General features: G+C 53.1%; 1 protein-coding gene across 3 annotated transcripts in view; it reads left to right on the top strand.

The window, feature by feature from the left end:
- The window catches only part of MPPED1 (metallophosphoesterase domain containing 1), a 79,306-nt gene that overhangs the window by 39,951 nt on the left and 14,247 nt on the right, over positions 1-25,108 (top strand). For all 3 annotated transcript variants that reach the window (XM_043882113.1, XM_043882111.1, XM_043882112.1), the window contains exon 4: positions 11,729-11,954. In XM_043882113.1, the coding sequence (XP_043738048.1) occupies positions 11,729-11,954 (226 nt within the window). The remainder of the gene's footprint in view (positions 1-11,728; positions 11,955-25,108) is intronic.

The raw sequence follows: 25,108 nt of genomic DNA, 5'->3' as shown, positions 1-25,108 counted from the left end.
GCATCAGAAGAACCTTTTGGAAAATGTTTGTTCAGTAACATGAGGGTCAGGTCTCTGCCCTGTATCCTTGCCTTTCATCCAGGGTGGTCAGATCCCAGGTGAAATCCATGCTGGGAATTTTTTGGAAGGGTAGAAGCAAGTATAGAGTTCCTGGCCTGGAACTCCTCAATTAGGGCTTTTTTATAAAGTGGGGAGGCTAAGGGGGCCCAGTCTTCAGATGGCCACTCAGTCCCTTTCCACCTTGAAACGCTGATGACTTCCAAAGTTCTAGGATTTTTCGCTTCCAAGGTCAGAATGATTGGCCACCAGGGTTCTAAGATTCGAGGACTCTCAGAGTTCCAGGAACCTAATGTTCTACCTTGGATTCAAGGCACTCAGTTCTCTTCTAAGATTATTTAAAAAAAATTTTTGTGATTAAATATACATAACATTTACCACTGTAACCTTTTTCAACTGTACAGTTCAGTGGCATGTACTTCATTCATACTGTTATGGAGCCATCATACCGTCTGTCTCCTTCACACTGTCATGGAGCCATCATACCGTCTGTCTCCTGAACTCTTATGCTCCCCAAACTGAAACCCTGTATCCATGAAACACTACCCCCTCCAGCATCTGGTATCCAGGATTATTTTGTTTCTGTTAATCTGACTACAAAGATCTCCTACATGTAGAATCATACAGTTTTTGTTCTTTTTTGATTGGCTTATTTCACTGAACATAATATCCTTAAGGTTCACCCATGTTGTAGCATGGAGTCAAAATTTCCTCCCCTTTAAAGGTTGAATTATATTCCATTGCACAGATAGGCCACATTGTATTTGTCCATTTATCTGCTGACAAATGCTTGAGTTTTCCCACGTTTTAGCTGTTGTGAGTATGAATGTACAAATGCCCATTTGTGCCTCTGCTTCCAATTTGTTATGTTATGTACTCAGAAATGGAATTGCTGGATCATATGCTAGTTCTGTTTTAAATTTCTTTGAGAACTTTCTGTACCATGGTGGCTATTTCATTTTATTCTTCCACCAACAGTGCCCAAGGGCTGTTATTTCTCCATATCTTCAGCAGCTCTTGTTTTCTGTTTTTCTGATAGTAACCTTTCTGATGTATGTGAGGTTATTATCTCATAGTTCTGTGTTCATTTCACTAATAATCTGATTTGCAAATATATTTTCCCCATTCTTTGGGTTGCCTTTCACTCTGCTGGTGGTATCTTTGATGTGTAGAAGTTTTACATTTTGATTTATTTTTTCTTTTGTTGCCCATGCTTTTGGTGTCATGTCCAAGAAATCATTGCCAAATCCAGTGTCAGGAAGCTTTCCTCCTATGGTTTCTTTTAAAGGTATTATAGCTTTTGCTCTTACCTCTAGATCGTTTTTCCATTTTGAGTTAATTTTTGCATATGGTGTCAAGGGGCTGGGGCTTCTGAGGTGGCGCTAGTGGTAAAGAACCCACCCGCCAATGCAGGAGACACAAGAGACGCGGGTTTGATCCCTGGGTCGGGAAGATACCCTGGAGGAGGGACTGGCAGCCGTTTCCAGTGTTCTTGCCTGGAGAATCGCATGGACAGAGGAGCCTGGTGAGCTACAGTCCAGGGGGTCACAAAAAGTTAGACATGACTAAAGTGACTTAGGAAGCATGGATTAAGTGGCTAGCTTCATTCTTTGACATGTGGATGTTCAGTTTTCCCAGCACCATTTGTTGAAGTCTATCCTTTCCCCATTGAATGATCTTAGGTTCTTTGTAAAAAATAACTTGACCATATATATTTATCTCTGGACTCTTCTATGGCATTGATCTGTGTGTTTGCATTTATGCCCATACCATACTGTTTTATTTACTGTAGCTTTGTAGTCAGTTCTGAAGTCAGGAAGTAAGAGACTTTCAACTTGGTTTTTTCTTTTTCGAGATTTCTTTGGCTATTTAGGGACCCTTGAGATTCCATGTGAATTTTAGGATGGATTTTCTGTTTCTGAAAGAAACATCATTGAAATTTTGGTAGTAATTCCATTGAATCTGTAGATCATTTTGGGCAGTATTGGTGTATTAATCATATGAAGTCTTTCAATTCATGGGCACAGGATATCTTTCCACTTATTGGTGTCTTTGGTCTCTTAGCAGAAAATTTTGGAGTTTTTACATACAGATCTTCTACCTCCTTGGTCAAAATTATTTTTATGTATTTTATTCTTTATGATGCTATTGCAAATAGGGTTGTTTTCTTAATATCCTTTTCAGATTGTTTATTGTTAGTGTTTAAAAATGCAACTGATTGTCTTGCCCATTGTTTTTGTATCCTGCACCTTTGCTGAATTCGTTTAATTTGTTCTAAAATCTGTATTGCTTTTCAAAATGGTCTTAAAGGTTTGTTTACAAAGCCACAAGATATCTTGAAAATATTATGTTGTTTAAAATAAAGTCATTGAGAGCTCCTCATCGCAGGAGGCTTTACAAGGACTTAAGTGTATGGCACCATTTTTTTTTTTTTTTGAGAAATGTTTAATGCAAACACTTTGGTGTTATAATATGTCTGGCTGATTGTGACAGAAATGGGGAAATCGTGGCTTCAGCTACAGATGGATCAGGGTTCAGGTTCCCACTTCTGTGTTTACCCATTAGCACTTCTTTAACCTAACTGAGCCCCAGTTTCTTCATCCGCCAAGCTACTGCCCATCTTGTGGGGCTGTTGTGAGGGTTAGATGTGGGGCACGGGGGAGCCTGTCTCATGTTCTCAGCAGGTGACACCTGCGATGTCAGTCATGGCTGTCGGACCTGCCAGGTGAGGAGCTGCTTGGCTGGATCATCTGCCTTTGAACCTGGTTGCCAGACATCCTAGCACTTATACCCTCAGAATCTCAGAGGAATCAACCAGTTCGGGTTTTCTGCCTGTTCTGTCTTTCCACCAGCCTCAACTGTGGCCTCGTTTGATTTGGTTCTAGATTTTGAGCAGCAGGTAGAACAAGTGAGAGATCAGGCTGCCCTGGGCAGAGGTCGGAGGCAGGTGAGGAGTGCCTGGCCTCCGATGCCTTCGTTTAATTTCATTGCAATTTTATTTATTTCCCTATTGTTGCTCAGTCACGTTTGACTCTTTGCAACCCCCTGGACTATAGTCCGCCAGGCTCCTCTGTCCATGGGATTCTCCAGGCAAGAATACTGGAGTGTGTTGCCATTTCCTTCTCCAGGGGATCTTCCCGGCCCAGGATCGAACTGGTGTCTCCTGCGTCTCCTGCCTTGGCAGGCAGATTCTTTACCACGGAGCCACCTGTTAAGGTAATGCATCTGTGTGGTGAGTCAACAGCTACAAGGCTTATGGTAAAGCTAGCAGTCCTCTCTCTAGTGATTTCTATTCCCTATGCATATTGGGTAGCTGCTGCTTTATTACAACGGTGTCTCTAAGTAACAACCTCGTATTGCTGCGTTTTATTTTTCAGTTTTAGAGATTCCTTTCTATGTCTTATAGTGAAAACTTAGACACTTAGTCTCTCTATCCATATATACACATCTCTGATCCTTTTTCTACAGTCCCATCACAATTTTTGGTTGAATATTCACTATGTAACCTATTGTTTCTCGTAAAGCAATTAACTGGTTTGTTTGCTTGTTTTTCCGTGTACCCATCGTGGTTCATCCCTGTCTCCTGCAGGGTTTTAAATGCCTCGCAGCAGTGTGGTGAGCTGGGCTGGACCATCTGTTGGCTCATTTTTCTTGTACTTCCTGAGCTTCTGACCCCTGCCCCAGTCTGGATTAGCTGCCCCCCAGGCCTCGGCACACTCACCTTCCTGGGATCGCCCTTCACCATTTCCGTTTGCCTTCCTTCTGCCTGGGAGCCCCTGGTCCTGAGACCCCGTGACTTCCTTTTTCTTAGTTTACTCCCTCATTCTGGTGGAGCACATGCTTCAGTAACTTTCTGAGAAAGAATGCGCTGGAAATAAATGTTTGGCCAAATGGTATGTCACAAAAAGTATTTTTCCTCCATCATAATTGGTAGTTTGGGTGTAGAATTGTAGGTGGCAGATCATTTTCCCTCAGAATGTGAAAGGCGTTGCTCCATTTTCTTTAAGTTTCCTTTGTCACTATTGAACATCTCATCCTTTGTATATGACCTGTTTTGTTTCTGGACAGTGTGTCTCAGATGTGAGTGGTTTTTATTCATTATTATGGTAACCCTTTAAATGGAGCAAATATTGTCTTTAATCCTGTGGATTTTTTACAAAATTTCTGACCCTTCTTTTTTTTTTTCCTGACTTCTCTTTCATAGCATTCACATGTGGGATCCCTGGTTTTGATTCTCTGATTTTTGTTTCATTTCATTGTTATTTTGTTTCAGTCTCAGGGAGATTTCCTCAACTACATCTTCTACTCTTTAACCAAAACGAAAATATCCTGGCATGGTTTAATTTCTTTTGTTAAGAGTGCCCTGCTAGAATTTCATGGATACAATGTCTTCTATCATCTCGCCAATGGTGATAACTGTATTTATATATATATATATATATATATATATATATATATATATTTTTTTTTTTTTTTTTTCCCTGCATCAACCCCATTTTCTCCAATTTCCTTTCTTCTTATTTGTGCCTCTGCCCATTTTCAGCTTGGAGGCTTTTCTCTGAGGTCTGATGACCCTATATTTTATGTTTAAGAACCAGACATTTGAAAGCTGTTTTTTAAAAAATATTTATTTGGCTGCACCGGGTCTCAATCGCAGGATCTTTGATCTTCGATCGGCATGTGGGGTCTTTAGTTGCAGCATGTGGGATCTTAGTTTCCTGAGCAGGGATCAAACCCAGGCCCCCTGCATTGAGAGCACCGAGTCTTAGCCACTGGACCTCCAGGGAAGTCCCAAAGCTGTTGACAAGCTGTGTGTATACGTGAGTGTGTGCTTTGAGGGGGAATATACCATGATAGCCCTGGCCGTCTCTTTGGGGAGCCCCTGATGCTGTCTGTAGGTTTTCCTCCTGGACATGTCTTTCTCCCCAGAGATGAGTTCCCCGGTGTGCAAGGCTGGCTTCCAGAGTTGGAGAGTGTGTCGGGGAAGGGGCCTGGGGCCTCCATGGTCACCGTATTCATTCTTTCACTTCATCTTCCTGCTGTTCAGGCTCTGGCCTCACTGCCCACCCTCCCTCAGGCCCGGTGGTCTCTAAGTGGGGCTCTGTGGAGCCATTGTTTTTCCTTGAGAGTAAATTCCCTCTTTTCTGCAGAGGTTAGGGGGTGAAGGGCATGGTGACAGGACTGAGGGGGTTCTGGGCCTACCTGCTCCCCGATGTTCTAGGTCAGACTGAGCACCTGAGCCCGGGTTCCCAAGCCGCCTGGGGCTCTGGCCATAGCTTGTTCTGCTTCTCGGGCGAGAGTCATACCTTTTTATTCCTTTGCCATTGACTTCACAGGCTGTTAGCAACAAGCAGGCAGACGTGGGTGTTCAGAACATCCGCCCTGTGTGGGCCCTGTTTGTCGCTATCAAACAGGGGCCCCCACCCCGGAATCACCTGGAAGGTTTTAGGAAGCTGAACAGAGGTCAGGACCTCGGCGTCACCTCCTTGTGGGACCGATGGGGAAACTGAGGCCTGAGCAGGGGAGGCCTCACCTGGGTCCGGGGAGGTGGTATCAGAGGTGAGGCTAAGCCCAGGCCTCCCAGCCTCCAGCCCAGGCTCTTCCCGGCGCCTCTGGGTACCAGCCCTGCACCCAGGCCTCGTGCTCCACTGACGTCTGTTGAGGGAGTGAAAGATATGACAGTGTGGGGTCTGCCACCTGATATGCTGGTCAACATCTTGGCGATGGTCCTTCCAGAACCTCCCGTGGTGGGTCAGTGACCTCAGCATCCACCCCACATCCTCAGTCCTGCATGGGCTTCAGGGAATGTGTATGAGAACCTCCCCGTGTAGCCAGTCCTGTGCCGGCTGTAGAGAGGAAGCAGGTGGGTTCCAGTGTCAGGACGTCTGGCCGATGGGGGACGTGGACAAAACAGCTGATGGCGAGAGCGCAGGCTGGGCAGGGCTGGGTGGAAGAGGTGATCGTGGAAGACAGCCTGGAGGAAGTGGCACTTGCTGGTGAAGGGTGAGTTACAGTGGAGTTGGCTCAGGAGGAAGGCAGGAAGGGAGTCCTAGGTGGGTGGAACAGCATGAGCAAATGTCAGGAAGCCTTAGGCAGCTCAGAAGTGCATGGTGTGTCGTGCTGCGGGAAGGTGAGGTCATGGCACCGATGGGGCCTGGCCTGGAGGGGGCGCCATAGCCTTGAGTTCTGCAGGCCTGCTACATACAGGGTCACCAGCTGGGCCCCTGGCGAAGGTCTCAAGGGGCCTTTTGTGAAGTGTTTGAGGGGGGGTTGTTGCGTGTTCTGGCAAGCTGTGACTTCTGGGGAGGTTCCCACAAAATCTTTCTGGCTACGGAAGGCCTAATTTGGGGGAGAAAGAACACAGAAACCTTTCAACTGTCCTTATCAGCCTCAAGTCATGTGTGGTCTGCCGTAGGGATTGAAACGAGCATTTAAATAGAAGATGAGGACTGAACGTTCCCGGTTTTAAAACATTTCCCAGGAAAAACAAATGTTTGAAAGTTAAACATTTTGGCTATTAGGAGGAAACAGAAGAAAAATGGCACTTGCCTTTTAAACATGGGCACTCGTGTTGGGTTATAAATCCAGAGCTTCCCACACGGGGCCTGAGCGGGCCAGCCTGCAGCTTGGCAGAGGGGCCACCCTCCCAGGACTGTCTGTCCCACAGTGGGGGTCTGAACACCCGGGCGTGGCCCGGCAGTCTGGATTCCAGGGTCACACTGTGACCCCAGGCAGGTGACCTCACTGCCTTAGGTCTGCTTTCTCATCTCCATCCTCCCAGCTCCCATCTCTGGGTTTCCTGCTGAAAGAGTGACAGTGGAAGTGTGAGTCGCTCAGTCGTGTCCGACTCTTTGCAGCCCCGTGGACTGCAGCCCACCAGGCTCCTCTGTCCCTGGAAATCTCCAGGCCAGAATACTGAGTGGGTAGCCATTCCCTTCTCCAGGGAATCTCCCCAACCTAGGGATTGAACCTGGGTCTCCTGTGTTGCAAGCAAATTTTTTACTCTGTGAGCTACCAGGGAAGCCCTGAAAATGCTGGATTTCCTGGTAGAGCATGGAATTTCATCCTCCTTCCAGCCCTAAAGACAATGATGACAGCTGCCATCTGGGTTGTATAAATCCAGCCTTCAGTATTCTGAATTCTGACTTGGCATCTTGGAGGCTGGCTGACCCCGGTGGGACTAGCCCACCAGAGTTAATAATGCATTGCCGAGAAGAGTAAGGACTCGGGTCGAGCACACCTTTCACAAGCAAACCAGCCGATCCCGAGTTTTCCACCCCCGTCCTCCAATCCCCAGCCATGTCCTCTCCAAGGTTCTTGTATGCTGTCCTGGTCACCCCAGGGCCCGGGGACAGACATCGAGGATCAGCCCTCTCCCCCAGAGCCCACCCATCTTATTCACTAGCTCATCCTCCACCTCCCTGCCTTCCTCCTCAGGACAGTCATTTCCAAGTCTGCGAGTCTCATCACACTTGATTAAAACAAACTGCCGTTTAAGTACAATGCAAGGGCTTTACGTGTCTTCCCCGGTTTGATTTTTCTAAGAACTCTGTGAGGAGCCCTGAACATTCCACCTTTATGGATGAGGATGCCGGGACTCAGAGAAGTGATGGTTTTCCCTCCAGGGCAGATAGCCCGGAGGCGGAGGTGGGGTCCAGCTTGGCTTTCTAAGGGTGCCTAGAAGCATTGAGTATGAATTGCTGACCACAGTGCCCGGCGCAGAGCAGCACGAACCAGCGTCTGGGGGAACACAGCCTCTGCAGTGTGTGGCGTCGCTCAGCCCTGCCCTTGTCCCAGGCTCCCGTCTTCAGCCTCCCCTGCCTGCTCCTGCTGCACTCAGAATTCCCTTCTTGCGTTGCCGGCTCGTGTCCTCCACGCGTGCATGGCAGTAGCATGCGGGTACCCAAGCCACATGCAGCCTCCATGATGGCTTGAGGCTGGCTCCGTGTTCCAGAGTTGCTCTAGACCGTGTGCCATCCCAAGAAGTCTGCTCACATGACTCTCCCAGACATTGGCAAGTGTTTAAACACAGAACTGTCAAAGACGCACTAAAAATGCAATCAGAGATTGTTAACACTGTCTCTTTATTCCAGTCCCCTCTGCTGTTTTCTGCGAGCTGGGGATGGGCGGGCGGGGGAGCCGTAAGGGGGTATTTGTCTGATTGCCGCTGCATTCAGAGACACTTAAAACCCCGCCGGGCTCCACACGCTGCTTCGGGAACAGCGTAGATTATGGGGAAGCTTGCATGTATCTTGTTGAATTTAACAGATTATGCAGTTGGAAGGAAGCATTTTCTGTTAAATGGGATGGGGAAGTGTTAGTGAGAAGGAATTGTAACCTTTTGGAGGAAGATTAATCTTGGAAGCGCAAGTAGTGGATTTTGTTCGCATCCCTCTCTGCCCTGAACCCTGCGCTCACTTGCTGCTTGTGTTCACTGCTTGTGTGGGTGCCTGTCTATTTGGACATAGATGGCCAGTGAAGAGTTAGAACCATATGGTCATCTTCCAGTGCTCTGCTGATGTATACCTGATGGGTCTTTTTTTTACCACCCACAAAGCCATGATCAGCAAATGCCAAGATCTCAAGTGAGCTGGCTGAGAAGAAAGGAAGCATTTTGGAAAGATGGGCTGAACGTTACCACGCAGAATACAAATGCATAACAATGCTCACCAGCTCTGAAAAGCCAGGAGGAGGGCTGGTTTCCATAAGGACTTGCTGCTTCTCCCAGGCCTGAGGCTGGGCGACCACCCCCTGGCCCACCCAGCGAGGCTCACCTGGCCCAGGAACTGAGCGGACCCTCAGGTCCCTAAGCCGCTCTTCCCGAGCGTCCTGCCTTTCGAGGCCCCACCTCAGCCTGCATGTCCTCCTAGAGGCTGTTCTGTGTGCCCGAAAAACAAGCCACGCCAGGACAGTTGGAGGAAAAATTTGGAGGAAGGGCGGGATCCAGGTAGAGAGAGATCAGTTGGTTTAAAGGAGACAGAGCTATCTCACGATGGGTGGACTGATTTGTAAATGCCTCCATCTGTCCGTAATCCATTCATCTTTGCCCACTGTCCACTCACTCACCCACCCATCCATCATCCATCCTCCCAGTGATCTGTCTCCCCGCTGAGAAGCGGTGTAGTGTGGTGGTACCGATTCAGGGTGAGTCTGATGAGGCCAAGCTACAAAGACTAAATGTCCAGTAACCTCTGTGCTTGTGTATCACTTTATTACTGATTTGGGTAACCTTTCTGAGCCTCTGTTTTCCGGTTGTAAAACGGGGATAGTAGCTTAAGTGTCTTTGAAGGTTAAATAGCTGGTGAGTTGCCAAGTCCAAGTTGCCACATCCAGACAGATGTGCTTGGGGCTGGACCTCCAGCTCAGGAGGACGTGGTGCTGGGAGGTCTCTGTGTTCACACACGGACGAGGCCCCTGCCTTCAGGCTGCGCAGCACCCACTTTTTGGAGCGACTGGAAGGTATTTGAGGGTGTCCATGACGGCTTGTTGGGGCTCCTGCCCCCGGCTGGCTTTGTGTACAGGAGCGCGTCCTCCCCTGGGAGGGAAGAAGCCTCAGTCACCTCCTCTGATCCGAGGCGGGAGGAGCCGGAGAGAGCCGACCGTCTCCTGCCCACTCCCCAGTCCCTGGTAGTCAGGAGCTGTGGAAATAAATGAAACTGTACGGTTGGAGTAATTTGCTAATTTGTTTAAGTAACACCCCCAGTCAGAGACATGACATAAATTAGTGCAGGGAGGTACTTGGGGTGGGACGGATGGGTGATGTGACGTGGAAACGCAGAGAACCAGTGCCGGAAGGCAGTCGTGATGGCCGCCGCACCAGCCGTGACTCCAGCTCGGCGAGGAGCTGGCCTGATGGCCTTGAAAGAATCTGAGCTGCTGACCCAGAGGTGTGGGGTCAGCTGGACCAGCTCCTAGCATCACTTGCCCTGCTTACCTGCTGTGGGACCTCAGGTCCCTGATGTGGGAACCTGGTTCCCCAGTTATGAGACCAGAGGTCACTGGGCCCGCCTTGGAAGCACCCAGCCTGTTACCAAGGGTGGCTGGCCCAACAGCGAGGTCCAGGAAATGGCAGGTTTCTCTCTGTGATGCCCTCAGGCCCTCTCCCCTCCCCACCGGCAGCCCGAGCATCACTGGAGGTGGGGGGGGATCTCTGCACCCTGTTACCTGGAGTCCTAGTGGGGCCTTTGCTTTCCAGATTTCTGCTGGGACCTGCTTGGGCTGGAGGTGGGTGAAGCCCACATATCTCCTGTCTGCCCCCGAAGCTCTCCTGCGAGGGGAACAAGCAGACTGCTCAGCACCCCTGGGCCAGGCCGGGATGACAGATAGGAGGGTGTGTGAGGCGGGAGGCAGAGGGGCCTTGCAGAGCTCAGTGCCGTGGTCTGGTTGGCAGCACCGAGGGGCAGGGGCCAGGTCTGTTCCCTTCGTGTCTCCAGGGACTGTGGCCCGGGCCATAAACCCCAGTGCCTTAAAATGAGTGAGGCGGGCTTGGGTGTCAGTGGTAGAGACAGGCTGGGACTGCGCCAGACTGACCTCTGCTTCTTGACTGAAGGAGGCTCAGATACCTAGCACTTGCCTGGGCCAAGATTGTGAGATTTTAAATGGATTGATTTCTAGAAAACAGAAAGAATGACATTTTACTGGGAGTTTCTCTAATTTTTAACGTTGGCGATGAATTGAAATTTTAAAAAGACGAGAAAGTTTGTTTTTTTTTTTTTGCCAAACAATATGTCAGTGGGCAGGGCTGGCCTGCAGGCTTCTAGCTGGCAAACTCTGGCCCAGGGAAGCTGACTCCTTTTTGAACCTCAAAAGCCTTTTTGCGTTTCCATTCACTGGCTTGCCTGATCCCAGAACAGTCTTGCGAGGTAGACATTTTTCTTCCCCTGTCACCGGTGAGGAAGCAGAGGGCCGTTAAACAGAGGCGGTTAAGTCGTGTGGCTCGTTAGTGTCTGAGCCCCAGCTGTCAACCCTTGAGCCCCCATGCCTGTCACTGGACAATCTCCCTGAGTTGACGAACAGCAGAGAAGAGGAAATGCTATTTTTCTGCAACCTATAAAGGGGTCTGGGACTTCCCTGGGCATCCAGTGGCTAAGACTCTGCCTTCCAGTTCAGGGGGCATGGGTTCAGTCCCTGGTCCGGGAACCAAGATCCCACATGCTGTGCAGTTTGGACCAAAAAAAGAGAAGTCTTTTTTTGGTGGGCGGGGAGCGGGGTGACTGGTGAGGCAGTGATGAACAGACCAAGCGTCCGGAGAACCACTCACTCTGCAGCCCCCAGGTGAAGGGGCCTGAGATGGGGAGGCGGGGAGGCAGGGCTGGGGACCGGGGGCAGGGTCTCCTTCCCTGGTGGAATTGCCGTGGACAGAAGAACCAGAGGCTGGGAAGTCCTGAGAATGAGGCAGGGCCCCTGCAGCTCAGAGGCCCAGCAGGAAGCTGCCCAGCCCCCTCCCGCTGGTCCAGGGGGGCTTCAGTCAGCCACCCAGCAGAAACAGGGGCAGGGAGACCTCAGGGTTGGTGATCAGAGGGCACCTGTCTGGAGGGAGGGTCACCTCTGTCAGGGCTCCCGGGGGCTGTTGCCTGCCCCCCTTCCCCCAACTGCCCTGTCGCCTCCGGAAGCCAACAGCGGTGCCCTGTGTGTGTGTGTGTGTCTGTCTGTGTCTGTGTCGGCCCTGCAGGCAGCCTGCCCTACGAGTACAAGATCGTGATCGCCGGCAACCACGAGCTGACCTTCGACCAGGAGTTCATGGCCGACCTCATCAAGCAGGACTTCTACTACTTCCCATCCGTGTCGAAGCTGAAGCCCGAGAACTACGAGAATGTGCAGTCACTGCTGACCAACTGCATCTACCTGCAGGACTCGGAGGTCACCGTGCGGGGCTTCCGGATCTACGGCTCCCCGTGGTGAGTGTGCTGGACGCCGTCCTGAGCCCTGGAGACGTTGAAGCTATGCGAGGGTTGGGGGGGATGGTGGAGCTGAAGCTGAGTGCTCAGAGGGAGGTGGGCCTGGGAGAAACCATGGAGAGACTTGGGGCCAGCTGTCCCCTCACGCCGCGTGACCCTGGGCAGGTCACTGCCACTCTCTGAGCCTTGGTTTCCCCATATCTGACAGATAATTAAATATGCTATCCTGGCTCACATTTAGACAGGTACTATTATTATCCTCATTTTCCAGGTGAGGAAACTGAGGCACAGAGAGGGTGAGGGCCTTGCTGAAGGTCACACAGCTAGGAATGGGCAGAGCTGAGATTAAACCCAGGCAGGTGGTTCCAGAATCCCTGCTTTTAACCGTCATCCTATACGCCAGGAATCGCCCTATTGTCTGTCCCTCTGACACACGGAAGATGCCTGGGTGGGAGTGATGACCGATTAGCCAGACTGAGAAGAGGCAATCGGACTTTCCATGGAGGGCCAAACGCCTGGTTTACTGTACTGGGGACAGCAGTTGTTTAGATCACAAGCATGCATCGAGAGTTTGTTCCCTGTTGGAGACACAGAGCAATCAGGCCTTATCCCTAGGCTCACCTGGCTCAGTGGGCATCAGGGTGAGAACAGGTCATGACTGGTCTCCGTGATGGTCAGTGTGTTCATAGTAACCCGAGTAATAACGATGGTGGCCATGATGGTGATGGTGATGGTGATGGTGGTGGTGGTGAAGGTGATGGTGATGGTGGTGATGATGGTAATGATGATGATAGTGGTGATGATGGTAATGATGGTGATGGTGATGATGGTAATGATGGTGATAGTGGTGATGATGGTAATGATGGTGATGGTGATGATGGTTGTGGTGAAGGTGATGGTGATGGTGAAAGTGATAATGGTAATGATGGTGGTGGTGATGATGGTGATGGTGAAGGTGATGATGGTAATGATGGTGATGGTGGTGGTGATGGTGATGGTCAAGGTGATGATGATGGTGGTGATGACGGTGATGATGGTGGTGGTGAAGGTGATGGTGGTGATGACGGTAATGATGGTGATGGTGATGATGGTGGTGGTGAAGGTGATGGTGATGGTGGTGATGATGGTAATGATGAAGGTGATGATGGTGGTGGTGGTGATGGTGAAGGTGATGATGGTGATGGTGATGATGATGGTGGTGGTGATGGTGATGATGGCAGTGATAATGGTGATGGTGAAGGTAATGGTGGTGATGATGATGGTGTTAAGATTACGATAATGATGATGATGACAATAAATCATCCCTGAGTGATTACAGTAAGCTGGGTCCTGGGCTTAAGCCTTCGTAAGAACTGTCTCTAACTTGACTCCGTGAGGACTCCTTTATTGTCCCGGGTCTACAGGTGAGTAGACCGACTGGCCCTTAGAGGCCCAGCTGGCAGTGGCCACAAGTTGCCAAGTACTGGCAGGGGGAGGAGGATACACAGGAAAGAGAGACCTCAGGGGCTTGAAAGCGTGGCTTGATTGTGGAGGGATCCCTGGAGGGGGTGGGGTGACCAGAGCCCCACGGGAGGAGAGGGGCATTCCCAGGCGTGGAGGGGGACAGGGCCTGAGGCTGTGCCATCAGCCAGGGCAGCGCACTTAGGGAGCTGATGGGGCGATCCAGGGGACACGGGGTCTGTCCGGGTGCAGAGATTTCAGGGAAAACAGCTGCCAACTGAGAGTAGCCAGGAAGCCTGGGCTGCCCTGGCTGATGCGGCAGGTGACCCCCTGCTGCCTGGATGCTGCGGGCAGGTTCAGGACGTGGCCCCACCCTGCCAAGGCTCCCTCATGGGGCAGGAGTGAGATGCCAGGCTGTCCTTGAGCCCCTGGAGGTGTCTGCGGTCACCTCCCCCTTCCTCATCATGTACAGGGTCTCCACAAACCCTCCTGGGAGCCCGTGGGGTCCCAGACAAGGTCTGACGTGGCACTCAGAGGTGTGATGAGCTTGGCACCAAGGCCGAGAGAGGAGGTGGCTGAGTCAGGCTGTGAGGGCTCAGACCAGGAGGGGAAGTGTGTTTAAGCAGAAGGAGGTGGTTGTCGGAGGAGGAGCCAGGGTGAGCGGAGGCCTGGAGGGGAGGGGAGGACCGGAGCGTGAGGTGCAGGTGGAGAGGCGGGGAGATGAGGGTCAAGGGTTCAGAGGGTCAGGTGTCAGACCGGGGACTCTGGACTGGATCTCTTTGCCCAGTGGTTTCCCACAGCCCATCTCCCCTGCACACCCACACACCCATACACAGACACACACGTTTTGTTTTTTTTTAAACTTGTATTCCTTAGAAGTTAACAGCATGGCTTTGGGACCAAACTGCCTGGGCTCAGCTCTCAGCCTCACTTGCTACGGGCTGTGTGACCCTGGGCGAGTCGCCTAACCTCTGCTTGCCTCTGCTGCCTCTGCAAAATGGGAATAACAGGCACCACCTGCGGAGGGTTGTTGTAAAGCTGTCGGGAGGGTTCAGCTGAGCCGAGCGGCTGCACCAAACTTTCCACGAACAGAGACATTTTTGTTCTTTGCTGTGTGGTGCGTCCCCTTCCCCTCCTGCCCCCTGCCCAGAGCCCAGCGCGTGGGACGGAGCGCGGCAGGGACGGTGGGCAGCAGGCATCACTGTGTCCTTCCCGTCCCACCCAGAGCGGCTCGATGCAGCCCCACAGCTGGGCTCCAAAGAACCCGTTTGACAGCCAGCTCCCCAGGCTCCTGGGCGGGCTGCCAGCTCAGCCCTGTGGCCCCTCTGTCAGCTCGAGGCCACGTGTTGGAGCTGCTGAGGCCTGGGCGAGGCTGCTGCTGGCCTTGCTGGGGTCCGGCTGCCCCTGGTCCCTGCTTTGGCATTTGTGGCCCCAGAACCAGCAGCTTTGGATCCTTTAGTGGCAGGTCCCCTGGGGCCTGAGAGGGAGAAGCATCTTTCCCTTCACCCTTACCTTCCCTCGCAGCTGGTGTGCACCTCCACCCCATGCCACGCAGGGCCCAGCCCCAGGCTGCAGGAGTGGGAGGGGCTGCAGGACAGAGAAGGGACCTCGCACCGGGCTTGGTGAGATCCAGGAGGACTCCCTGTGGAGGGGGTATTTGAAGGAGGCATGTTTCCCTGATGGTATCACTGACTCAATGGACATGAGTTTGAGTAAACTCTGGGAGTTGGTGATGGACAGGGAGGCCTGGCGTGCTGCAGTCCACAGGGTCACAAAGAGTCAGACACGACTGAGCAACTGAACTGAACTGAATTGGTGTTTCTGTAGGTGGAGGAGGTGGGAAGGAGCCACTGTTACGTGCTGGACCCTGTCAGGCTCTACTTGGGCTGCTGTTGGTTCACAGCCCTTGACACAGACAGAGGACTAAAGGGCATCTCATCTGCATTCCAAGATGCAGGCCAGGAGCTGGCATTCCATGCAGCAACCCCAGGGTCTCTAGGGCCCTGTCTGGGGCTGGGAGCAGGCGAGATGTGGGCTCCTGTGCCGGGGAAGTTTCGCTGAGTTTCTCTGCAGGAACCAGTTGCTTGCATCTGCTTCTGCGGCATTGTGGAGTTAATACTGACTTCCCGCTGCCACCCTAGCCCCCTGGGACCTGCATGCCTGGGAAGGCGGGCCCCTGCCACCAGGCCCCCGGCTTCTCAGCTACAGTCGTGGTTGGGCAGTGGAGTGGTGAGGGAACGGCTGTTCAAACTGTGGCACATCACCATTTCTTTGCTGTGTGACTCTGGGCAAGTACCTTAGCCTCTCTGATCCCTCTGTCTAGGAAAATGATCCTAACGCCCCTTGTAGGGAGGCTGTGAGGTCTGTGTGGGCCCGTCCGGATGGAGGCTCTGCCTAGAGTGAGGCCTAGAAGGTTGGTTGTGTTTATTCCTGCTGCGGTGGAGACCAGGAGAGAGGGAGCCGTGTTCCTGCTGGTACCTCAGCAGCCCCCAGGGGAGAGCCAGACTTGCAATCACCTCATTTAATGCAAGGGCGGGTAGGGGCCCAGGTGAGGATGCGTCTTGCCCAGGGCCCTGGGTTGGTGGTTCTCCTGGTTCTCGATCTGCTCCGAGTTGGAGATGCGCCTCTGAACAGCCTCAGGATGCACTTCACACCTGCCTTGTTGGCCCTTGTGGACACTGAGATCGGGGGATCGGAGTGACGTTCTCATGACCGCCCATTGACCGGTTCATTCCTGTTGATCAAGTACTTGTCCTGGGGACACGCCATGAGCCAGGCACACGCAGCTCCTGCAGTCACGGGGTTTTCATGCTCGTGGGAGGCACGTCAACCATCAACTCCTTGATTCAACAAAAGTTGCGAGGAGCTCTAGGAGCTGGGGTTGGGGAAGTCTCCCCATGGAAGACAGATACAGGCAGCTCTGGGGGCCCGGGAAGGGTGTGACAGGCAGAGGGAACAGCCCTGGCGAGGGCCAGACAGAGGGCCATGGGCACACTGGGGCAGAGTGTGGCTTCCAGGGTCTCAGGGAGAGAGCAGACGCCAGAGGCTGGGCTCTCAGGCAGGCTGGCGGCTGCCACAGTAGGTGGTGGCCTCACCTTGGGCTCCCAGCGCTCTTTCTGTCTGTAGCTGAGTCCTGAGTCCTGAGTCCGTGGGGACCTGGCACGTTACATCCAAGGCCTGGAAGGGACACTCATGTGTGCAGAGCTGGTGCCCGGTCCTGCTTGTGTCCTGGACCCAGACACACAGGGACATCCCCACTGCCCCGACTCTCACTCCGCGTCTGACCTTGGCATATCACGTCTCTCTGAGCCTCTGTCTTCCTTCTGAGCAAGGGGGCCATAGCGGCCTCTGTGTGCTGTCCCTGGGTGAAGCCACGTGGCGGAAGGGCACTGAGAAGTCCCCAGAGGGTATTCCCGGCCAAAAAACCTCGTGGCCCGGCTGCTGACTCTGCCTGATTTGAGGGGAGGTGGTCTGTGCACCGCCCCCTCCACTATCTGTTGAGGGAGAGGCAGGGTGAGCTCACCCCCGGTGCCAGCCACCTGGGCATATGGCCGCTTGGAGAGGACAGACAGCAAAGCTGATGGTGATTATTATTAAATTCAGATGTTCTGGGTTTTCCTCTTGTTTTTCCTGTGCCCTTAACATATTGACTAGCATGTGGAAGACAGGCGACTTCAGCAGCATCATAACGCCAGCAGGCAGGGATCAGGGATCAAACAAACTGATAGCCCTGGGCAGCCTAATATCGACGGCGTCTGGGGTGTGTGGGCAAAGCTGCCCCGGGCCGAGGGGCAGACCTGGTCTGTGTCGTCCGAGGAGGCAGAGCAGGGGCAAGGGGCCGGTTCTCACCGGTGTGGGACGTCTATCGCACAGGTGGGGGCCCGGAGGAGAGGCAGTGTGGCTTTGCTGAGTGGTGAGCTGCCTGCTGCAAGGGGCATACAAGCAGAGATACGCTGGGCTGGGCCTGGTGTCCCCTCTACCTCTCCCCTTCCTAGACGGCCACCATTTCTCTGCCTGAGGCTGGTGATTCCCTGTAAGTGGAGGGAGGCACGGGCCGGCTCCTGGGGAGGTCCTTTTGGTGCTGGACTTGGGAGGTCAGGAGGGAGACCAGGCTGGCCTTGATACTGAGAACTCACAGTTATCACGACTGGCCTTTCCTTTAAGTGCGACCACCCGGAGATGCTCTGCTTGGGAGACCAGTGGGTCTGACTTGAGCGGTTCCAGTTCTTGTCAGACACACACTCGGAGGCCCACAGTGGCCATCGGGTGCCTGGCCCCCTGCAGGGGAGGGGGCCCAAGAATGATCCAGCCTGGCTTTTCCGCCCATGACAGGGCAGCATTAGCAACCCCACTTTGCAGGATGGTCAGAGGCAGAGAGAATAACTTTTTAATTTGAGTATGTCCTCTCCAATATTTTGAAAGTGAAAACTGAAAGTGTTTTTGCTCAGTCGTGTCTGACTCTTTGAGATGCCGTGGACTGTAGCCCACCAGGCTCCTCTGTCTGTGGTAAGAACACTGGAGTGGGTAGCCATGCCCTTCTCCAGGGGATCTTCCTGACCCAGGAAACGAACCCAGGTCTCCTGCATTGCAGGCAGATTCTTTGCCATCTGAACCACCAAAATGTGCTTACACTAAAAAAAACTATATATTGTTTGCCTGAAATTCAAATTTAACGGGGAGATCGTCTGGCCACCCGAATCCTGAGATACTTGGGTTCTGCTTGTGTTTTGAATGTTGTAAAAATGGGCTCCTGTGTTGTACCATGCCTGCTTTTTTCACTCAATATTGTATTTTTAAGATTCCTCCATGTCATCACGTGCAGTTGCGCTTGGGTCTTTTTTCATTGCTGTGTAGGATTTCATCATATGCATATTTCATGACTTATTTATCCGTTCTACAAATAGGCCCATTATAAATAATGTTACTCTGAACATCCTACATGTACCTTAGTGCACAGAGAGATATCCTTTTGAATGAGGGTGCCCCCCCTCCCCCACCACATCTAGGAATGAAGTGGTCAGATCCACTGCACAGTTCTTCAGTGGAGGCCAAGAGGTCAGCAGTAACTTGTCTCACCTCCCTTCAACCACTTTGTTTTTGTAAGACTTGTAAGTTGTATCCATCTGGTGGCTGGGTAGGGATCACGATGTGGATTTCACTTCCATTCCCTTGATGACCCATGAGGTTGAGAATCTTGGCCACTTAGCTTTCTTCTTTTGTGATGGACTCAGGTCTTTTGCCCCTTTAAAAAAGTAATTAGGTTGTCTGCCCTTTTTGTATTTTTTCATAGAGATTCTTTATTCGGAAGGCAAGCCCGTCATCATATGTAATGTCTCAAGTGGCATTTCCTCCCCTATGACCTGCCTCTTCCCTCTCCTAGCGGTGCCTTCAGATGACCGTGTGTGTTCAGTCACATCAGTTGTGTCCGACTCTCTGCGACCCCATGGACAATGGCCTGCCAGGCTCCTCTGCCCATGGGATACTCCTGGCAAGAATACAGGAGTGGGTTGCCATGACCAGAAGGTCTTAATTTTGGTGCAAAGTAAAGTCGCTCAGTCGTGTCCGACTCTCTGCGACCCCATGGACTATAGCCTACCAGGCTCCTCCATCCATGGAATTTTCCAGGCAAGAGTACTGGAGTGGGTTCCCATTTCCTTCTCCAGGGGATCTTCCCGACTCAGGGATGGAACCTGCGTCTCCCGCATTGCAGGCAGACGCTTTACCATCTGAGCCACCTGGGAAGCGGCCTAACCAGTCACAGGTCTGTGTTTTTCTTTGTGGGAAGTGCTATCTGTGTCCTGTTTAAGAAAGCCCTCCCTTGAAGTCACGAATATGTTTCCACATTATCTGAGATTGTCCCGGTTTTGCCGTTTCTGTTCAGGTGTTAGCGCCGCCGGCCGTGATTGCGCTGATGGCGTGAGGTAGGGATCCCGCTCGGGGATTTTCCGCGTGGCCTGGCACGCATCCGGAGGTCATCCTTCCTGGCAGCTCCGTGTGCCCTTCTCAGCTGACACATGGGGAGCTGCGTCTGGGCTGTGTCCTGCCTCTTCAGTCCACTTAGCTCCAGGACCACACTGTCTTAATTACCCTGGCCACCGATTCCTTTCAAGTCTCTTTTCCCGACCAGAATAGTCGAGGCTCCAGGAAAGCAGGGACCTATCTTCCAGGGGGAGGTCATATCACCACATGCCCCATCCAGCCAGGTATGGGAGGGATGGAGGTCTCCCTGGGAGCCACAGGCTTGTGAGGCCACCCTCCCAGGGCACCGTGACTTTCTAGAAGTCATCTCTGGTCTCCTCAGATGCAGACTGGGCACTGGGCACTGAGCCTTGGCCCAGAGCAGCTTAGAGGAAGGGGGCGGGAACCAAGCGCAGAAGAAGAGGAAGAACTCAGCTGTTACAAAATCCTAAGTGTTAAAAAAAAAAAAATTCCGTATACATACCGTATTCATTTATGGGTTTTGGATGCATTTTTTGTTCTCATTTAACTGAAAACGGCCTTGATTTTTTTTTTTTTTAAAGGAGTGAGAGAGGGAGTGAAGTTGGCACGCAGCTAGTCCATCTGGTCTAATTACTTCTGGTATTTTGAAAGAAGGCATCTAAACCTGCTGAGACAGGAAACTTTGAGAAGTGGTGGCCGGGCCGCTGCTGGGCGTCTGGGCTGGGATCCTGCTCAGTAACTGGGAGGCCTGGCCGCCTGTGGGCAGGGCAGGGCCTGGGGGCAGCTGGGAGACTGAGGGTCCAGCGGTCTGCAAACAGCCAGCACGAGCGGTGATCTTAGGTCAGGTCCTGGCTTCTGTGAAATGGCAGTGGGCAGTCCCCTTGTACAGGGGTGTTCTTAGGATTCAAATCTTTTGCGTAAGATGCTTGGCACACACTAGGCGTTCAACACACAGTGGTCCCACCCACCCCCCAAACCTTTCCAGCTACTGCCTCGACTGCCCAGAGTGGGGGATGGGGGAGGTTGTCTGTGGACAGCCTGTGTGGCTCTGGGCGAGGCTGGTGGTGGACTACAGTCTGAGCTCCCCGTTCTGCGTGCAGGGAGCAGGCCCGCTGCAGGGTGGGGTGGGCAGACAGGAACTCAGCTGCCAGGGAATTTAAAACCTGTGCCCCGAAGGTGCTGATGAGACAATAACATCATTACTGTTCACATCACTGAGCTGACCAGAGGCTTTACACTTTCAGCTGCTCCAGCGGCTCAAATCTTCACCACCAGGTGGAGGTCTGACCCTTGTCCCCATTTTACAGCTGAGAAGACTGAGGCCCACAAGGTCATGTGACTGGCTGAAGGTCCCACAGTAACTGAGACTCCAGCTGGGCCTGAATGGAAGGGCAGAAGCCCTGCCCAGAACTGAGGACAGAGAGGTCGTAAATGCTTTCTAAAGGACTTGATGAAATACATGTTTTAGAGAAAAAAGAATAGAGGATGAAATTATGAGCTCCTAACTTTTCCCTTGCTTCTCAACACCTCTTACCAGAATGTGGTCAAAGTCCTGGGAAGGCTGGGTCAGTGGGGCAGGATCCTGGGTTGCGGGGGGACCCGAGGCAGCCCGCAGTGCCCCTGTGGGCCAGAGGCCGGTGGGCGACCACAGTGAGGCCAGTGTGTACTGCCGCCCCCCTTGCTGGGCTCCTGACCTTCGGTCCTCCTGGCTCGGAGTGAGGAGTGGCTGGGTCTGGGACTCGACTCCAAGCGCCTATAACCCTTTGCTCTTTTGCTATTAAGAAAATCTTTTAAATCTTAAAAAAAAAAAAAAAATTACTGATTTTTCAGGCTCTGCAATAATTCTCCAAGGCGTTTGGGGTGTTATAATTTGAGGTTGCCTGCTCATGTTCTGGCTTCCCAGGTGGCTCAGCTGTAGAGAATCTGCTGTAATGCAGGAGATGTGGGTTCAATCCTTGGGTCAGGAAGATCCCCTGGAGGAGGGCATGGCAACCCATTCCAGTATTCTTGCCTGGAGGATCCCATGGACAGAGGAGCCTGGTGGGGCTACAGTCCACAGGGCCTAAAGAGTCGGACATGACTGGGCACGCTTATGTTCTGCAAGGCTCTATCGGGGGATCCTGGGAAGCCTGGGGGGTGCACACAGCCAGGGACTGCTTTCTAGTCCTCTCCTGGCCTAGAGCTTTGGGGGCTTGGAGGTTCACCACCCGGGGAAGCCTGTGTCAAGGGTCCAGGGGAGGCGTCCTTTCCCTGGGGGAGGCGTCCTTTCCCTGGGGGAGGCGTCTGCTTTTCCCAGAAGCCTTCTCAGGGCCGGCTTTGCGGTCACAGCCCCTACTAACCTCGGCCCGCTGCCTCACGGCCATGAAGGCCCACATTCCCGGCTTCAGAGGCTGGAGGTCCCGGGCCATTTAAGCCACACTTGTTACACTCCATCCTGCATTTCTAGACGGTTTCAGCGTGGGCCGTGGGATTGGTCTGTTGAGACAAGAGAGGCCAAGGCTCTTAGTCCCCTTCGGTACCTGCAATCTGCATTCCGCAGACTTCCCAAGAGCTGCTCCACAGTCCCCTCACTCTGCCAGCCACTCCCCACAGGACAAGGCAGGACTCTTCTTACCCCTGTTTTGAAGGGGGCGGGGTGAGGCGAGGTGTGGGGGAGTCAAGCGACAGGTCCAGGATCTCAGCCATAGGCAGCAACTGGACTTGGGCGGCTCTGGGGGTGGCCAGCCTTGACCTGCTTCATCAGCTGTGGCTTCCCAGCCTGTCCCCTGGCACATCCTTCCCTCAGCCCCTGTTGGGCTGCTGAACCAGTCGGGGCTGGCCTTCAGGGTCCCAGTTTCCTGGCCCAGTCAGTGGTAAATGCTCCAGAACCCCATCCCGGGGCCCTGCCCTGGTGCCCCGAGTGAGGCCCCGGGAGCTTCTGGTTGGAGCATCGCAGAACCTTGGTTCACCCCTCTCGCCCCTGCCTGGAGCCCAAATCAAGCTGGGAACAGCCCGTGTCTGTTCAAGGGAGGCTGGGAAGCCTGCCCTCGGGCTGACCACGAGCCCCACCTGAACCATGGTGTCCCCGAGTGCCCCCTTGGTCAGTCCTGTGATGGCAACGTGATGGGCTTGGGAGGGTCCCCCAGGGACGGGCAGTGTCCTCCACCAGCGGTCAGTTCCCTCTCCTTCCTCCGCTGGATCTTAGACTTGTCAGCCTTACATACCACTGCGGTCGGTGAATTTTTTAGAATAACTTTTATTTATTTGGCTGTGCTGGGTCTTTGTTGCCGCGTGGGCTTTTCTCTAGCTGCAGAGATCAGGGCGGCTCCCGAATCGCAGCGCGTGGCCTTCCCTTTGAGGTGGCTTCTCGTGGCAGAGCACGGGCTCCGCGGACTCAGGCGTTGGGGCACATGGCTCCGCAGTGTGGGTTGTGAGCTCCAGAGCACAGGCTCAGTAGTTGTGATGCGGGGGCTTGGTTGCTCCGGGGCATGTGGGGTCTTCCTGGCTCAGGGATTGAACCTGTGTCTCCTGCATTGACAGGCAGAGTCTTTGCCGCTGAGCCAGCGGGGAGGTCCTAATGGAGAAGTTTGGCTGGGGGAAGAAATTCCTCACCTTCTGGCCCACGCTGTGTGCTGCCTCTGGGTACATGCGCACACATGCACACACACACACACACACAGGACCCCGCCCCGCACACGCAGCACACACGTACACCACACCACACATGCACATGTGCACACACATGTACACACACGCAGCCACACACACACAGAGTCCACACCCCACACAGGCAATACCCACGCACACACTAACACACACACACAGGACCCCTGCCCTGCACATGCAGCACACATGCACACCACACACCACATGCACATGTGCACACATATGTACACACATGCAGCCACACAGAGTCCACACCCCACACATGCAATACACATGCACATGTGCACACACACATGTGCAGACACACAGCTATACACACACAGAGCCCTCACACCACACATGCAATACCCACGCACACACACGCACACACTCATATCCACACACAGGACCCCCACACTGCACATGCAGCACACATGCACACCACACAACACATGCACACATACATGTACACACACAGAGCCCCCACACTACACATGCATGACACACACACATGCACACACACAGAGCCCCCACAGCACACGTGCACACACGCATATGTACACACACACAGAGCCCCCACACCACACATGCATGGCACACACGTATGTACACACATACACACTGCTATACACACACACAGCCCTCACACCACACATGCAATACACATGCACACACATATGTACACACATACACACAGAGCCCTCGCACCACACATGCAGTGCAGACACGCACATGTACACACTCTCTCTCCCATATGCTTTCTCTCACACACGTGTACACATACATGTACACACACACAGAGCCCCCACACCACACGTGCATGGCACACACGTATGTACGCACACACACTGCTGTATACACACAGAGCCTTCGCACCACACATGTAGTACAGACACACACATGCACACACTGTCTCTCTCTCCCATACAGTTTCTCTCACACACATGCACACACACAGAGCCCCCACACCACATGTGCATGCACGCATATGTACACACACACAGGGCTCTCACACTCCACATGCAGTACAGACACACATGCACACACTGTTTCCCTCTCCCACACGCTTTCTCTCACACGTGTGCATTCCATCTTCTCACACACACACTTCTGCACACAGATGCTCTCTCCTCTCACACATGGGACTCTCTTCTGCTCCTCCTTTCCTGTCCTTATCTTTCTTGATTTCACATTGTTTTCTTTACAGAAGGGCCCCTTAACACACACACACACACTCTTCTACACGAGATTAATGTTTGAACGCGTTGTCTGCTTTCTCCCCACTGCAGAGTCCCAGCCAAACAGAAGATGAATGACTCTGAGCGTGGAAGGGTGGGGGGAAATTAATTAGCAATGACAAAGGACCCCATTTTGGGTTCCACTCACCTTGCTGCTGACTTGCCATATGTGGGCACCGGGCACGGAGTGTGACTGACAGGCCCACTCCCGCTGGCTCCAACGCAGGGTGGGTGGCAGCGTCTCCCCCAGGCTCCCTCAACTCGCCAGCCCAGGAGATACAGAGAAGGAGCCAGGCATGCCTGTCTCCCTCAGAGCCAGGACCTCCTCAGGAGACTGGGGCGCCTGTGGGATGAGGAATCAGCGGGAACTGGCTCGGGGGACCTGGACACATCACCCCTTCTGAGCCTCAGTCTCCCCTTGCTGTGGATGGAGCACAGACTCGCTGGGGTGCCAAGAGGGTCCCGGGACACATGTGGACCAGTGATCGGTGTCATCCTCGCCTGAGAGGCAGGGGCCATGGCCGGCTCCCTGGAAGTGGCCCCAGAAAACCGGGCCTTTGGGGGAGAGGGTGCTGGGGCAGGAAGGACAGATGAGGATCAGGATGCGTGTTGGGCCTGGAGTGGACCTGGTCCACTCGTCTTGTCTGAGCTTGTCTTTCTCGTCAGGCTTGTCTGAGCTTAGGGGCGGCCTCTGCCCGGTGCACATGGCAGCCTTCCTCCTGTAGGAGGAGAGGCGGAAGTGGAAGCCGCCTGTCCTGCAGGGGTGGGCACTGTGAGCGGCTCTTCCCTTCCATCTGCAGGGCAGCCGCCCTGGCCCTCACCTGGGGAACGGGCTGCCTGGGGAGGCAGGGACGGTCCCCTGAAGGAGGGGAGTCAGGAGGAGCCAAAGATGTGAGCATTGCCTCTGAGGCC

This window comes from Cervus elaphus, chromosome 22, assembly GCF_910594005.1.
Source record: "Cervus elaphus chromosome 22, mCerEla1.1, whole genome shotgun sequence".
Taxonomy (NCBI): Eukaryota; Metazoa; Chordata; class Mammalia; order Artiodactyla; family Cervidae; genus Cervus; species Cervus elaphus.
The sequence above is the reverse complement of the archived record's forward strand: the minus strand, read 5'-3'. Positions and strand labels throughout refer to the sequence as shown.